At 43.1% G+C, this 17274-nt stretch overlaps 1 protein-coding gene across 6 annotated transcripts in view; it reads left to right on the top strand.

Moving 5' to 3' along the window:
- Nucleotides 1–14371, top strand: part of SH3BP2 (SH3 domain binding protein 2) — a 300470-nt gene extending 286099 nt beyond the window's left edge. For all 6 annotated transcript variants that reach the window (XM_085642526.1, XM_085642525.1, XM_085642528.1 and 3 more), the window contains one exon: nt 11312–14371. In XM_085642526.1, coding sequence (XP_085498652.1) covers nt 11312–11449 — 138 coding nt within the window. In that variant the 3' untranslated portion in view covers nt 11450–14371. The remainder of the gene's footprint in view (nt 1–11311) is intronic.
- The last annotated feature ends 2903 nt before the right edge of the window (nt 14372–17274 follow it).

Raw genomic sequence — 17274 nt, 5'->3', positions numbered from 1 at the left:
TTTGAATGAACAAGCCATACAAAATGAAATACATGTTTAGTCTCGGCACTGTCTCCCTTGAGGAGTATTAAAGTGCTCTGTAAGTAAAGAGTGGTATTTTCCATAGTAATGTTTGTGCTGTTTATACCATGTCTAAATGCTATAAACACAGTTTGCTTTTACACATGGCCTGTGGGATAGTGTTTGGAAAGGAGGTGGACTAAGTGCCGGAGGTGTCGGCCTTTTCACAACAGTGAGTTCCACTTTTAAACAGCATTACCACAACGGTCTGAGTGTAAGAACACTATGTTGGTTGATATAGCCGTGTTTCTTAAGCTGATCACTTTTATCTCTGTTTAATTGAGTCATTGATAAATATTTAGACGCAATCATTGAATTTGAGTAAGGCAATACTTATCTAATAATAAACATACTTTAGACCTAATTAGGCTTTCCTGTTTTCAGTTTCTATTTTTGGTGAATTCTGGTGGTGTTTTTTCAGTGTTTTCCAGTGATTTCAAAACCTCCAAAAAACAGTGCTTTTCAGTGGTTACTCATTTTCGCGCCATAAAAAACAGAAACGGTGTTTTACCGCTGTTTATGGAACGCTTTGCGTTTATTATTGCTTGCTTTCTTCATTGATGCATGGTATATAGAGAGTGTACGTACAGTGTAGATGAGGTCCAAATACATTTTTACAACTCGAAGGTTAAGTCAGCACTTTCTGAAATTTGCCTGAAAAGGGTGGCTCTGTGCAAGGCACACCTCTTGAACTGCGGGATACAGAGAGAACGTTTTGGAAATGAGAGATTTCTGGGGGTGTTGGGCGTTGTAGGCAAGGCAGGCATTTCTCATAGTTCATTTAGAATCAATGTGTTGTCATTTGAAGAAAGTGAGAGCTTGGTGAAATGTTCATGGTTTTGGGCACTCCTCACAAATCATGTAGCATGATGGCACGGCTCTGAGTAAAGCTAGGCTGGTTTTCACTGCTGTTTTTTTTCCACTCTGAGATTTATATAGTGCTAACTCGACCTAAAGGTATTGAAGTGCTTCACATGAGCACCTGTTGCGTTACACAAGGGCACATTCATTTTTGTTAGGGACGGGTAGATTACATGATTTGCCCAGAATCACAGGATTTTAAGCGTCATTGCCGAGACTCTGACCACCGTTCGCCAGATTAGCTTGGTAATTGTGTTCATTGCAATGCAAAAGTGAGTTGGAACCCTCATTTCAAATGATACAGTAGAAGCTCTGCAAAATAAGAGTCGAACTTTGAAAACAATTTTCGGCCCTTGTCACGTATCAATCCTGATATATTTCTATTTGCCTCTTATAAATCCACGTGGTGGGCAAAGGAAATGCATTTATATCTTTCGATAGGACCTGTACAGTGAGGAGAGGTCAGCATTTCCTTAAGCTTCACACCTAGGAAGTATTTCTGTCGCCAAGCTAATTTTATTTAAACAATGAACACACTGTCACACTTTGATGTGGCTGCAATCTGCACTTGTTGTGATATTCATTATCCTAAGGAACAAGGTCGGCCGTTTGAACTTGAGCACTTGAGGAAAAGCTGTGAATAGGTTAGTCTGCGCCCTGCTGCTACGTATACACTGCCCGATGCCACGCATTCCTCCAGGGGCATCCATTGCTAATCCCTTTCAAGTGTGTATTCCGAACACCTCGCGGCTGTTGGTGCCATGCCCCCATTGTCATTCCCCGTCCCCCTACACTTCCCCAGTGTGTTACCAAAAAAAGGCCCGGGCCCTCCCCTTTCACGGAACTGCGTGCCTACGGGCAGTGCGCCCCGAGCTCTCGTTGTGAGTGTGCTACAAGCAGGGGCGTAGGAGACACTAAAATTCTGGGGGGGACAGGGACAACCTTGTGCACTTTCCAGTGACCCTATACAAATCACCGCCCGTTAAACAAATACAATCGCATACTTTCGAAGTGAAATATTGAGAAAAGCAGGTACCACCAGCATTGTAGGAACCACGAGCCCCTCCACCACACCGGCGGGATCAAGAAGCCCGTCAGGTGCGTGGTGGTTGGTCTTTCCGACCGCCAGGTAACCACCCGCCATTGTAATATGGCGGGCTGTGATGCAGTCACCAATGGCGGTGGGACCGCCACCGACGGGGTGACGTGGCGGTCCCACTGCCATTATAATCATCCCCTAAGTTTGGTGTGCATGCAAATCCTACATTGCCAACCCCTGGCAAGTTGCACTGCTAGTGCTGGAAAAAGGCCAATGGAGGTACCAATGGCTGAGGTGGACTGGCCTCAAGGGTCTTGTGCCCTCAGTGACAGATTCACTGTCGATCTAGGATGTGCTTCTTCATATGCCTGCCCGTAAAACTGGAAGTGAACTGCAGTATGGATTGTGGTGGACAGGTCCACCTGCGGGTGCTAAGACACCTGGGCTTCTAAGGTCTATCGGGCCTTCTAAGGTGTAGCATCGGAATAAGCTCTGTCAGGAGTGTGGTATGGTGAACTGGTCATGAAGGTCTGAACATGGTTCTCCAGTTCCAAATTCAGCAGCTCTGGCCAGAGTGCCACATTCTCTCCCACACTGAACACCATACTGCCCCACTGAGAGAAACTCACACTGCCTTCAGCACAACTCAATTGTGCTGCGACTAAATTCAAATTATGCACTAGACAACAGTAAAATGCTGCCTGAAAAAAAATGAATAACACCCTCGAAAAAGCAAACACTCATAGGGAATGCAAGAATAAGCAAAGCATGTGAACTGTAATCAGAAAAAAACATGGTTACCTTAACGGTTTTAAACTCATTATTCAGAAATCAGTAAGTGATTTTGCCTGAAAAGTTCAAGACATGGCTACAGGACCAGGAAGGGACCCCTTTCAATGTCCATTGCTTATATCCTTTCAAAATGTATGCAGTTTGGTTTAAAAAAGACCACATCCCCAAACACAGAGCAGCATTTTATAAGCTAAAATAATTAAAAAGTTGAAAACGATCATATTAAACGTTTCCACTCTACCCATCAACCAGGTATTGCAGTCCCTTTAGGAATGGCGCACTTACCCACCCTGGGAAAACAATGTTGTTCAAAGAAAGAAGATAAAAAGAAAGTAGCGCTTTCACTGGCAAACTCTGTAAAGTGGCGCTAATGTGTGTGGGTGTAAATAACAGTCTGGCCTGTCTGCTGTCCTCTCTGTATTGCTTTATTTAGGTATTTAACTATTTTTTCTCTCCATTCCGAGGTTTTTCTTTTCAATAGAAAACGGTCAGAAAATGAGGACATTTACAGCCAAAGTGTTCAGCCTTTTTTGGATCAATTTCACAGGGGAACAAATAAAGAAAAGGAGAGGCAAGAGAGAGTACCTTAAGAGCTGCCTCTTGAAATCAGCACGTAAGCAGGAGCGAGACAGAAACAGAAAGAGATGGAGGAATAAAGAGAGGAGGGCAGCCGCCAGAGGCAGATCAGGAGTAGTGGACACGGTCCTTGCCATGAAGGAAAAGAGACAGCGTTTATTTTTTCTCCGTTCTCTGCCCTTCCCAGAACGGCTGAGCCTTCCTGCAGCATAACAAAAGGCAGAGGGCGGGTGGCCTCTGACACCAGGCAGGTCAAGTGCAGGGCCATTAGGTAGCGCTTTCGCGTGCTAATGGCCCTGCGATAACAGAAGGGAGAGGGGAAATTCCTTTGCCCCCTCGTCCCCCCCACTCCAAGATCTGGGGGGGATATATCCCCCGCGTCCCCCATACTTCCTACGCCCATGACTACAAGCAGACACGCGTTTGTTACCAGTGGCGTAAAGACCCACGTCACGACTCACGCGCCGTAGTTCCGGCAAGGGAACCCCCGGTCCCTGACTGTCGTTCGGACAGCGAAAGGCAGGAACCATCTAGGCCTCGGTGCCACTGCTCCTGCTGCATTAGTGATCGCCACGCCCCTGCTTATTACAGCTGGAATATATTATTTTAAGGAGGCGGCCTAAAGGAAACTTGTCAATGGATAAATACATATTGAAACCCCCTTGAAGGGCAGGGCAAATGCAGATGGACTGAGGGCTCTCTAGTTAAGTCAAACGAAGAGGCATAAAGGGATTTGATAAAATAAATAAAATGTAAGTGTTTTATCTCATGAAGAATGACATTTGAGGAGGTTGTTATCTGAACAGGTATTTCAGGCAAACAGCACCGTGGACACAAATCCGTTTCTTATCAGTAAACGGGAAACGTGGCTACAAATTAGTTGTAACTAATGTGACTGGTCTTTCTGGTATTGTTTAGTTCTGACACATTTAGACGCCGAACTGTGGAAAATGACAGCCCAGTAGGCGATGTGGAAATGTCAGAGATAGTTTGGTTCTAGGCGCCATCCTTGCTAATTAGCAAGCAACGAAGACTGTTTCTGCGCTCAGCCCCAGCCCCCAGGGGCTCTGAGAAGGGACGAAAGAAGAACAAAGCCTCGTTATGTAAATGGTCTTTTTAAAGACCTGTGAAGTATATGGGTGCGGCCGCAGTCAGACAGACGGCAGACCACAACAGCTCCTCTCCCCCGTCAACTATGAAAATCAGTGACACTCGGTTTAAACCGGGGGTCACTGATTTTCATCCGGTAGGGTACTGTCGGTCAGAGTCGGTTTAAACCGAAATCCGGACAGCCTAGACATAATATAAGACACAATAAGTTTATTCTTAACAGATACATTGAATACTGGTGAGAGTTACTAGCAGAACTAAAGGATTACCGCAATCAATTCTTTAATAATTTAGTTCCAAAAGAACTGTTTTGAATATAGCTTCTTTGCACATTAGGGAGGCCAGTATCAGCTAATGTTTTTGAGATGCATCTACAGCTAAATTTTTGCTTTACTCACTTATTCTTTGTACTCTTGGAAAGTTTACGCCCTACCATTTTCAAATTTCACCAGCCACCACTTGATTAAAGTGGCCCGGTTTATTGCGATATGTGTCATAACTGCTATTACCACACAAAATGAAATTGAGTTTTGTGCTAAATATTAGCAGGTTAAAGCTACTGATTGTTTATCTGGGGTAAAATGCCTGGTATTGACCAGGAGAAGTAGATTTTGGGGCAGTAAGGACCAAATCTACTGTTATCACCCAAATATCTGTAATCAAACTATTTGCTGGGCCGCTCATAATGAGGGCCCTGTTGTCTTCTGTTTGCACACAGGCATGATTGTGTAATTATTTTCTGTGCTTCTTTTGTCTGTCCAATGTCTGTGATCTCCAACTGGAGTAGCAGAGGTTTTCTGGAGGGTGTGATAATACCTGAATGGCATGCTTCATTAAACTTGCTGCCCCAACCACGAGTGAGCCAGTGGCGTAACGCAAAAGGATAGGACCCCCTGCAGAATGTGACAATGGGCCCCTGATTCTCACATATCTCACAAATATTCACCGACCTTGGGCTGAATGGGGCCCCCTAGAGTGGTTGGGGGGCCCCCGTGCGCTGCAGGGGCCTACGCTTCTCTCCTGGAGTAGACCAGGATAGGTCTCGTGGCTCAGTGGGCTAATGCATCCTCTGCAGGTATCGGTGTTTTACCTCATGGTTTGAGGTTTGAATCCTGGTGTGTCCCCTCAGCCTTTCATCCTTTAGTTCCATTGAGTAGGGTAACAAATATCTTAATTCAGCACCATGATATCCTTTCTGGGTGAAAATGTACTGTACAAATACAAGTTACATGATTTGTTACTTGAATCTGAAAAGCAACAATACTTAGCCTTAAAAATCATTTTGATAAAATATAAGAAGCATGCTCATCATCAACACAATCAACAGATGAGCAAATGATGGGTTTGCCCTGAAGATGAAATGCAGATACCCTCTGGCCTAGTAATGCTTGAAGTATAACCATTCCAGAAGCAGAGTCACCATTTCACTGGCAGCCATGCACCCTTTAAAGGTCCATTTGTTAAACATTTTGCACATGTAAGTGGACATAATGTTTAATCTGCAAATTGGGTTTAAAGGTTCCTTATTTACCCTTCCCTGCAGCTTAGGGTATCCCTGACTTTTCTTCTAGTGACCTGCTGCACACCCCGAAAAGCCCTGGAGGATTCTCTCAGCCAGGAGTAGCAGACTGCTTCCTTGACGTCTACACAGCCCCACACACTGGGATTCCAAATGAGTGCCCTCTCTTGGGTTGTGCCCTCACCCGCTGTGGGGTTACCAATGTCTTGAAACCCTCAGGACCATTTGCCCCTCGACGTCCCCGTGATTCTCTTGAAGATACTCTACTGTTCTGGCCAGGAAGTTTCCAGGGATTCGCCATGGCTTGGGTTCTTTGAAAGCACCTTTCCTGCCAAATGGCCCTGCCAGAGAAACTGATATCAACATGCTGACGTCCACCACCACTCTGCCATCCTCAAGCGATGACCCAGCGGCACTGATAATCTAGGCCTGATACAGCCAGTGGGCCTGCTGTGCGGGTAGCAGTATTCAGGAGTGTGCGAAGGGGCTCCTCCGCCAAGGTCTGACTGAGCATGTATTCGATGAAGCACATTAAGCAGTTCCATTAGGAATCGCAATGGTTCATCAATAGTAAGATTTTGTGAGGATTGAGCCAGTCCGTGAGCACTGCCTTGGGCACTTTTCCTTTTGTTCACGTTTTCTTAGGTAATGCGTCCTAGTGCAAGGCTCAAATAATGAATATTTTCATTTATTTGTTTTATCGAACACCACTGTTGTCTCCACGTGCCCTTATGTCATTATTGTGTTGTATCTATAACATTCACATCGGGCATGCCTGTGAATTTTGTAATTCTCATGTTAATATATTTAAAATGTATTTTTATCATTTATAATTGTGTGCATATTTTCTCAATACACATGGGTGAGTGACATCTGTCCACTGTAGGTATTCCCACCGCCAGAATGCTCTTCCCAAACATTTCATCTCCTGGGGGGCAGGGAGGCTATCCTAGCCGGCCATGTGCTCCGGTTAGCGGTACTGAGTCTGATACATTTTAATCTTTACATAGAACTGCTTTGGCATTTAGCGGTCAGCCAGGTTTTTTCCATGTCCAACCTTTTGCTTGGTTTCCATGAATCACTGGTAGATGTAGACCTGTTCTGCTTGAAAAGCCTCTAAATGCAATTTAAGTTCTTACATTTCTTCATTTTTGGTGATTATTAGTGATGCTGAATGGCCCCTTTAAAGAGTTTAAGGCAGATTGTGATTTCCAATGTCCTAGACGTTGCCTTGCAAGGAGTTGTGAGGGGGCCTCTACAGAAAACAAATATGCAGTGTCGTTGTCATCTGCCAGAACTGGCTTCTGTTCGCAAGGGTGTGTTGGCTGTTGCCTCTGGCAGGTATTGAAATTCCTGCTTTTCAAGTATTGGCTGTCACGTAGGGCAGACAGTGCTGCTGGTAACATCACATAATTTCCAGTACGCAGGACAATGCTAGCCTGCATGATACTGTCACTCCATACTGTCACTGCATAAGGTAACACAAAAGAGATTCTATTTTTACATTTACTGGCGTTGGAATGCAGCAATTTCTGTTACCCAACTGAAGGTCATCCTAGTTTCAAAAGGAGTGAAAGGTAGGATTAGGCGATAAACTCCACTCTGCAGGTGGAGTTATGCAAGTTCTGGCAAAACTCTGACACGCTACTCCAACATTAAGGTGCAGAGCGAGAAAATGCATCCCTTAGCGTGATTTCCAGGTGCAGGTGGTTACGGTAAATTGCGTTGAGAAAGCTGCTGCCCGAGTAGAAAATCTACTCGAGTGGTAGAAGGAAGCAGCGCCCTCTGGTGCGCTGTGTGGTGCCATTCGTCCTGATTTTACAGTGCTGAATAAGTTGCCAGTGCTAAAAACCAGTGCAAGCAGTGGGTTGTGCCAAATTCCGCCTGCTCGTGGAACTCTGTGGAATCTTGCCAAGTTTTTGTGTAATTCCGCGGAGTATAACTCTGCGGGTTCCACCCACCCCTAGTGAGGAGTCATTTTTTAGGTCTCGCCTACGCTGCACGCATGCCCTACATAGGAGGACCTTTAGCCGTTGTTGTGCTCTTTCTCGAAGCACATACTCGTGCTTGTGGCGGCATCCACCTTGCGGGAGCGTGCAGGGGCGTGCCACAAGCACGAGTATGTGCTTCGAAAAAGAGCAGACTGGGCGCGCACGCACACACGCACGCACCACTCCTGGGCTTGTCCTCCTTGTTCTATTTAACCTTCATACATTCCTGTGTTAAAGCTGCAATTTCTATTTAAACTTCATACATTCCCTTGTTATAGCTGTACTTTCTATTTAAATTGTCACAATTTGCGTGACTGGGTGTTTTATTTAATGGTGGCAACGTGAACATCCTAAAATAAGGAATTCAAATAATCTACTGGTGTTGTATACATTTTTTTTCTTAATTTTTTTCATTTTGAAAACCTTGTACTGAAGTTTCTACAATGAAACAAATTACGTGACATCCACGCAATGTGATCCTGGCGAGGACGTTCTGCTTTGGCTCACTTTTTATTACGTCAGTTTCCGGAAGCTGCGCGGAACCTGATTTCTATATACCTTACATGGGGCCTGTCTTGTTTGGAATAGCAGCGTGGCACATTCTGCGCATCTTTTGCTGCAGTCATTGTCCCTCATTCCTTACATTGCGCAGTCATTGCTTTTACTTGCAGGAATTACCTAATTGTTTCTTTCTGCTCTTTTCTCGTCATCTCGTCAGACATTGTGGAGTCTCCAAACCTCTGGCACATTGCTGCATTCATAGGAATTTCTCTCCATGTTTACCGTCCGCAATTATAACCGCATATTACCCGACAAGGTTTATTTGCTAAAAATACACATGTCCAACAGTGCACGTCAAGGCATGGACAGACTGGGCTGGACTGGGATCGCAAACCAGCCTTGGCAATTACGTCCGACTGGCCCTGGGCACATGGGGGGAGGGGGGAAGACGAGGGCTGGCGGTAACACTAATGCTGCGCTGTTACAAGGGGCCGATTTAAACTGGCTCCTGGTAATAACAAAAAAAATAAGCATTTGCAATGCAATAGGTCTTGCATTTACGCGAGTTTAAGCTATTGGCATTGTAAATGACATTGCCTTCTATTTATGTTTTAAAAACCAAAACATAAATAAAAGGCACTGTCATTTATAATGCCAATAGCTCAAACTCTCGTAAATGCGAGACCTATTGCATTGCAATGCTTGTTTATCTTTTATATCTTGAACAGAACTCTCGGCTTTTCCAGGAGCAGATCCACTTCAGTTTTTTGCTCTTTATTCTTGGACTTATTGTCCTGATTTTACTGCGAGATGCACAGTGCTACAAATCCGGTTGCAGGGAAAAAAACCTGGGGCGGATCAGCTATTCACGCATGGAACTGGGAAACTTGAAAGCTCCATTTGAATTTCTGTATTTTGCAAATCATTAAAGGCAAAATTGTGTTTTGCTTTCCCGGCTTGTCTTACAAACCCTTGACATGAAAGGTTAGGTTGATAATTAGGAATACATTGTATGGCAAACATATGTTTGTAGAAAACGGCAGGATGTGTTTTTGGACAACAATTGATTCTGAAAAAAGAGCCGGACAAAGAGTGACTTTCAGAAAAAAGTAATCATTTGTTTTGAAGGAAGGTTATTTGCTCGAAATATCAAGCTCCTGTTTAGAGACCCATCCACTTCATGAATGTTTATCAGTGATTTACAAAAATCATAATTGTTGCTGCTTTGAGGACACTTGTTAATGTGGTACAATTTCCTATATGCAGGAGAACACTGAACTCGGTTGATTTAACATAAGGGATGTATCTGCTGTTCTCAATCTATGAAGTGCTCTGGATGAGCCCACCCTGCACTATCAAGGTGTTGGTGAAGAGCGCCCAATGAAGATGCCACCAAGTGTGGGGAAGGGTTTGCACCCTTTTTTAAAAATATTTTTTTCTGCAAATTTCTCATTCAAGAAACTCGCATCATGTACCAGTGTTTTCCCAAAGCAACTTAAAGCTCATAGAGGAACTCATGGAACTAATACTCCGCTCCTACTTCAAACCGAGCCTACCAGTCTTGACTTTGGCATGCTGTACACCTAGGGAGGGAGTACCGGAAATAGACTTTGATATCTTCTGTGTCCACCACCTGGTCGTTGAAGCGTCTATAACATCTGTGCAACCTTTGTAGTATTTCTGTGTGACCTTGTAAGATCTACCTAACCTGAGGAATAACTCGGCTGTCTTAGATTGTGAAATCCTCGTGACTTTTCTTTTCCCATCACGCTCCTTCCAAGTAGCCTTTTGTTATAGGACTGTCAGTCTCTTTGAAAGAAACACAGAGGGCAAATGAAAGGAAGCAGCAGTTAGAAATTAAAAAAGAGACTTCATTCTTTTTAAGAAAGTATATGTGGTCATGTCATACATTAACAACCTTTGAAACCTATGGGGCTAATTTACAAGCTCCTTGCGCTGCTGGTGCGTCACTTTTAATATGGGAAAAAGTGGCGTAGCGGTGGAGCAAGGGGCTTTTAAATAAGCCCCTATGTTCCCATAAGTAGTTGCTTAAAGAAAATGTGTTGTAAAGTAGACTATCAGGTCAAACCCCAGGAACATGTGTGGGGATGTCAGGCCTTTTATGTGCATGGAATTTGGATGACCCAGGGTCAGTAGATTTTTCTAGTTGAGTGTTTGGACATATCCTACACGTTGCAGGGGGTTCAGGTGTGGTTAACAGAGTTCTAATTCTGCAAATATTACAATGACATAACTCTCATAGATTTTTTGGGATCTGCTTTTAGGGAGTTTCAGATAATATGCTCACTAACTCCGCTAAATGGGATGCATGAATATTGAGGCCATCCTTTGCAAGTGCCATGCTTACAAAACAAAGAAAGGGTTACAAAAAGGATTCCTGAGATCTCTGGTGGGCCTTGCTATTGCCATTCATTCTACAGGTATTTTGCTTATTACACAAAAAGTCTTGGTTTTTTACAGTATCCTATCATGGTTGTGCATGTGTATTTAAGACGAATTAGAAGTAATGCATCTGGATTTAGATATTATGTAGCATGCTAAATTTAAGGCAGAAGCAAATAAAGATAAAGTAAATATGAAAACATATATTTAAAGTTGTATTTGGACAGATTCTAAAGAACACACTTTTTTTGAAAAAAGTATTTCAATTATGAGTTGATTTCCAGATACTATTAGCCATTGGAGAAGTAATTAGTCAATCTTAGGCCAATAAATCCTTAATGTAAGGGTATACAGGTTTGCTTATTACAACTGCACATACGTTAGCAGATGGAATTTTGACTGAGGCATACAGCTGGAAATGTGGCTACTTCTAACACCTATTGTTTTCCTCTTCCACAGTGCTATAAATTCTACCTCGAAGAATCGTCGTTGTTTTCCGACATAGGGAGTCTGGTGGAACACTACCACGAGCATATCCTGCCGAGCCACGACACGTTGATTCTTATCCATCCATATGGTTACACTGCACCAAGTTGACAGCGCTTCCAAAGTTACAGGCTCAAGTTTTCTTTGTGCAATGAAAGAGACTTTGGAAGGATAGACACCTGAATCGCCACAAATTCAGACGTTTACTCATGCTTCCAACCCAAAGTTGACATTTCTCTTCCTACACTTTGTGAAAATGACTTTTTTGTAGTATTTATAAATGGATCATTTAGGGTGGCTAATAATGTCTCTAACTGGCATTCCCTTTGACAGAGGATCAATGAGACTCAATTTCTAGATAAATGGAATATTATCCCCACACTTCCTGAAACAACTCAAATTGCAATATCTGGTGTCCACCTTCAGTCGACCTCCTTGATGCTATCAGTGTTATCGCGTCCACTCTTCCTGTTCTCATTCTGAATGATTTCTGAAGCCACCCATACACCCAATGTGTATACACAAGAGCACTTGCAACACAACATGGCTTATAGCAGCTGACTACTAAGTTGTTACGGGCTATGGCTCTTCACACGACAATGTGTACTACCAGAGTTTATTTGGAATCACTCGCTGTCCACCATCGGATGCCTTGTGTGGAGTTATGTCACTATTGATATTCTTTACAGTGACTGCATTCTATAGAAGATGGTGGAATATTGGTGTGACTGGAGGAAAATGAATCGCATGTCTTCCACTGTAATGATGTTTAAACTCTGATTGATTGGCCATTCTCTTGGATGCAGCAAACCATGCTAATTTATAATAAGAAGTATCCTGACCAGCAATCCCCTGCACAGTCAGTGCGTGTCATCCTTCACATGGACACTGAACTTGGTAAGACTAATCCTGTGTCAAGGACGAGACCGCAAGCTGGAAGCTCATTCTGGAAGATGCAGCGAATGACCGAACTTGCATCTAAGACACCAGAAACCGTGGTTTGAGGCTAGGGCTTAACGATGTGTTCAAAATAGAATCATTCATGATGTACAATATGTATTTATACATTTAAATGATATGGAAAATAGGCATTAAAATAATTTAGTTTAAATAAGAAAAAAAGATTTATTTAAATTAGTGGTTGACAACGAAACCAAGAAGAGCTCTGGGACAGATGTATCCTTTTGACTGGAAAGTTATTTAAATAGAATATATCATCAAACAGAAATTAAATCGTGATACATGTTGCCTCGTTGAAGATCCTCAACGTTCTCCTGAACCTTGTAGCAATCTGTCTTCTCTTTAGGCCCTTCTCCCACCGCTGTTCTCGGTAGTAATTATTACATTAAAACTCCAGCTGTAGTTGAGTTGCGGTCGTAGATGTAGTTCAGTTTCCATTCCCTTGGATTTTCATGTCAGTTCATTGCATTTCAAACCGGCTTTAGGCTACTCTTGCATCTTGGACATCTCTCCACTCAGTGGCTACCTATGCTCCTTACCACGTGCACGGTAACCACTCCCTCATGCTCTGTCCCACTATATGACCCCAGGGCCACACTGGGAACCCAAAACAGTCCCGGGAATTTTGTTGGACCCGCCACCCCTTGGTGCAAGTGTGAAGTACTGCTGCTTTTGTTACTGGGGGCCGATATTGCAAGCCGGCCCCCAGTAACATAACCTGCCCACACCAATGCTGAATGGCCCCCACCCTAACAGCCTCCCGGACAAATACCCGCTACAGCCAGTCTGGCCTTGAATGACCCCTGTAAGCTGTAAAATATTCCTCTTTCCAACACCCATTAAAATTGACCAATTGCTAATCCTCTTGCATGTGAACACTAACATTTCTTCTGCATTCTTTCCGGTTCAACATATTTACGAGATGAGTACAATTTGTTATGAATTGCAGACTTAGGCTATCTGGCAAATTTCCCTGTGTTTTTTTGTTTACAAAAAAAATAACGAATGTTCATGTAAGCAGAGGTTTTGTGTATGTTACAACATTTTGTGACATGGTGTGGTCAACGTCTGTCTAGCTTTTCATAAAGTTACTTTTGTGTTCAACACCTGTAAAGGTGAACCAGTTCTGTTCCTAAATTTATGGGTAAGAATAATTGTTAGCATGAGCAAGAAGTTTGTGTCCTGTTGAAAGGAAAATTACTTCACAATATGCATTGACACATCTGTAGTAAATGGCACCCATATTGAACACTTTGTTTTGTGTTGAATATAGGTCAATTAAGCACTTCTAGGCCCAAGGACGATGTTCACCCCCTGATTTGGTATTGCCCAAAAATGATTGCTCGCCCTTGAAAATCTTCATTCCCGACATTGTACACCCTCATCTCCCTTTATTAAATATTAGGTATGTCGAACAGACTTAAAATGGATGTTAGATCTTACTACATGTGACAATACACCTTTCTTGTGGGCTTTTTTCCTTGCAAATTATCAACGTTTATATTGCCTACCAGTCTCCATCACGGAGTATGTTAAACTTTCAGTGATAAAATGCTAAGGCCCCTAAAAGATGCAAGACAACTTTTTGTGACCTATCCAGATGCAAAGACGGATTTTGCCAGACCAAGTAATAACTTCTAAGAATGTTCATTGTCCTCTAAGCGCAGAGCCAAAGTGAAGTGGACGCGGCTCCACTTTTGAGGTTGATACTCCAAGTAGGGTAAAAGTGCATATCTGGAAAGGTTCTAGCAAGCCTGTCTGTGCTTCTCTGGACACAATGAAGCAATTCCTCCTTCAGGACGCCCATCCTGGCCCCTGCACTATTCAAAGAGCAAAGACGTCACTCCTAATAAAGTACTGACCGCTGAGCTTTAGATGACATTGTACATATCTGTTGTATATTATTTAAGCTGCAACTTATTCTGACTTACAAAAGTAAGACTACATAATTGTTTTGTAATATTGTTTGTAACTTGTTAAATATTTGTAATTTAAAAAAATGTAAATAATGTTACAGATCCAAAAGTATTTTCAAATTATTATGCAATAATAAAACTATGCTGAAATACTAAATACATGTGTTTGATCAAGAGAGTGAGACTTTTGTTTGGGAAGGTTCTTTTCCGTACCCAGTCGAATGATTACATGTCGTGCATGTGTAATAGTCGTAACCATTAGTGTTTGCATTATGATATCTACATTATATCTTTGCCTGTTTTCATTGCACAAAATCTAGCTGCATAAAAAACCAGGATTCCACAGGATCTGTGAAACGCAGATGATATTTCTCCATTCCATGTGAACACTGGCTTAATAATTCTAACAACAGCCTCAAGCCACTTTGTGCAGAGCTTTACTACTATTAACTGTTTAACATTTTAGTCATGAAAGGTGAACAAGGCTTCAACATTATAATTCCAATCAGAGCCCCTTGTTAGCTGCATCTTGCAGGGAACAGTCTCTTCCTACTCGAGACAATGTTTTTTTCAAAGCAAATGCTGTTTTTCCCAAATTTTACACTTGTAACTACATAATCAATTATCCATCCTTCCTTTATGCTATAGACAGCCTAACAATATAATCCAGTATTTCACTTAATGTTTTCTATACATATTTACCTGTTTGTGACATCTGTGTTGGCAACACTAGCTTTGCTCTTATTGTCTTTTTGATGTCATTCAGAACCCCCCAGTGAAAAACATCCCTGTTATACACAGTTCACCATCTAGAATTCTATATATAGTGGATACAAATTTGCATCCTGGACTTTGTTGTTGGAATTACAGCCTTTGTGAAACCTAACAGTTTAAGGGGCTAGAACTGATGAGTGAGGCGCGTTTCTTGTAGACAGGCGATATTGGCACCAGTGAAGCTTTTTTTTTTGGATGATATCTTCCTGATGTCATGTTGCAGCTGTGATGATCCAGCTCGCTAAGTGACACAATGACCGGCCTACATCTATGTCCATGCGTTCTCTGAAGATTAACAGCTTCTCTGTGCCATTGCCTTAACACAAATTCTTTTCACTCAATCTGCATATGACGTAAGCCGTAACTTTAAGATTTAAGCTGCACTCCCCCGTAGAATGGGCTATGAGTTAAAATGCAGGTTTGAACTCTAATTCAGGTTTTAAGTTGCTAACAAACTTTACTTTGCACTGGCTTTTCTGGGAAATAGCCCTCTTTCCGTTTTTTTCTGGCTGGTGCCAGCCGTCTTTGCGACCAGGTGTTGCACAAATAATGGAAATTAAGGTAATGGCTTAAAAGGACATATTTCTTGTCTGCAGTTTTCTCTGCCTTAGCTGGCCATTCTGGTTCCTCCAGAAGTTCTTTGAATAGCATCATTAATACGACAATCGAGAGAGAGACGAATTCATTTGAACACCAATGGGCAACTCTGCGAATTGGCCCAATTCCAAAGCAAAAACAGGGTTTTTTGGCTTCAGGAAATTCCCACATCTTCGGTTGCAGTTTCCATAGTAGCGGTTCCACTGAGGGCCACTTCTTCAGTTAAGGACTTTTTGATCCTCATTAATCTGGTGGAACAATGTTATTGACCATTATGTTGTTTTGCAAATAAATAAGAAATTACATTATGAATCCTAGCAATCAGAGGACTCGGACCGTTCTTTAGTAAGTGGTGAGGGAAGATCACTCCTGTGCTTGGAAATTAAATCTATTGAAATTTCTAGGAAACAAAGCACAATATCTCAAGAGGAGGAACATTTTAAGGGCCAAATTATGAGTCTGGCGGTCTGAGGACCTCCAGACCTGTGGTGGCACAGAGGTGGCAGTCCAGCCACCGCCGCACCGACGGTCCAACCGCCCTATTACGATGTGGGCGGTCAGACTGCAATTGAACCTCCGGCTCCACCAGGGAACCGCCATTCCCTAAAAGTGGCGCAGTCAGGGGCTATGTAATATGCAGGTGGTGCCACTGCAGCACTGCTATGCATATTACAAGTTTCAGGACAGCCAGCAGTTACATGGTGGTCTTTCCTCCATGAACAGGCTGGCGGTGCTGAAACAAAAGAGCCCCCAAAGGCCCCCCACTGCTCCCTCAGCCTGGGGATGCATGCAGGGGGGCACAACCTGTGCCCCCTGTGTGCATGCACCCAGGTTCCTCCACGTTACACGGTATGGACTTAAAAGTCCATGCCATGCAGGAACCCCCTGTGGCATTCCCATTGCAATGCCTCTTTCAAAGGCAGCCCCGCTTTTAAAGATGCACTGCAGCAGGACCGGCACACTTGTATTCTGGCGGGGTCAGCGAATCTTGGCGGTGCGTGGCAGTGGTGCGCCGCCTGCCCCCGCACCACCAAAAGTCCTAATTAGGCCCTAAGTCTGCAAACGTGTTCGCATTACTGTTATCCTCTGCCTGCTGTTGAACCCAGGAAAATTAATTTGAGTGATTTCCATGATCTACTGGTGAGATATCTCGAATGATATAGTCCACATCTGAGATTAATTTCTCCAGCAGGATTAATCTGATAAGGGTGATGGACTTGTTGCAGGGATTCTGCGGAGTCACAGAACTATGCTTGGGATCTTAAGACCTTAGTAGGCAGGGACTGAGTAATCCTACAACCTGAGTACCCATGAGCCCAGGACTCACTACTCACTCGCCCTCCTACTCACTCACAGAGGAACAAGTGATTAGACACTCCAGAACACAACAATCCTGCCCCTCTTAGGAATCGCGGTTGCAGGACACACCGTTTAACTCTCACACTCTTACTAGTCCACAATACGATCTGACTGAGACACGAGAAAAGTTCAAAATGTTTATTTAAACTATTGTGTTCTAGTATGTAGTATATGTGCCACGATAAGTAAGAAAATACCTAACACAAATACGGTCAGCTTAGTAAGTAGCCCATAAATCATAAAAGGAGCTGTCATTATATAAGACAGGTTAGCCTAAGCTCCTCCCCTTCTACAGAAGCAAAATGATTAGATATCAGACGATCTCTGGGT

Source organism: Triturus cristatus, chromosome 2_2, assembly GCF_964204655.1.
Source record: "Triturus cristatus chromosome 2_2, aTriCri1.1, whole genome shotgun sequence".
Classification (NCBI taxonomy): domain Eukaryota; kingdom Metazoa; phylum Chordata; class Amphibia; order Caudata; family Salamandridae; genus Triturus; species Triturus cristatus.
The sequence above is the reverse complement of the archived record's forward strand: the minus strand, read 5'-3'. Positions and strand labels throughout refer to the sequence as shown.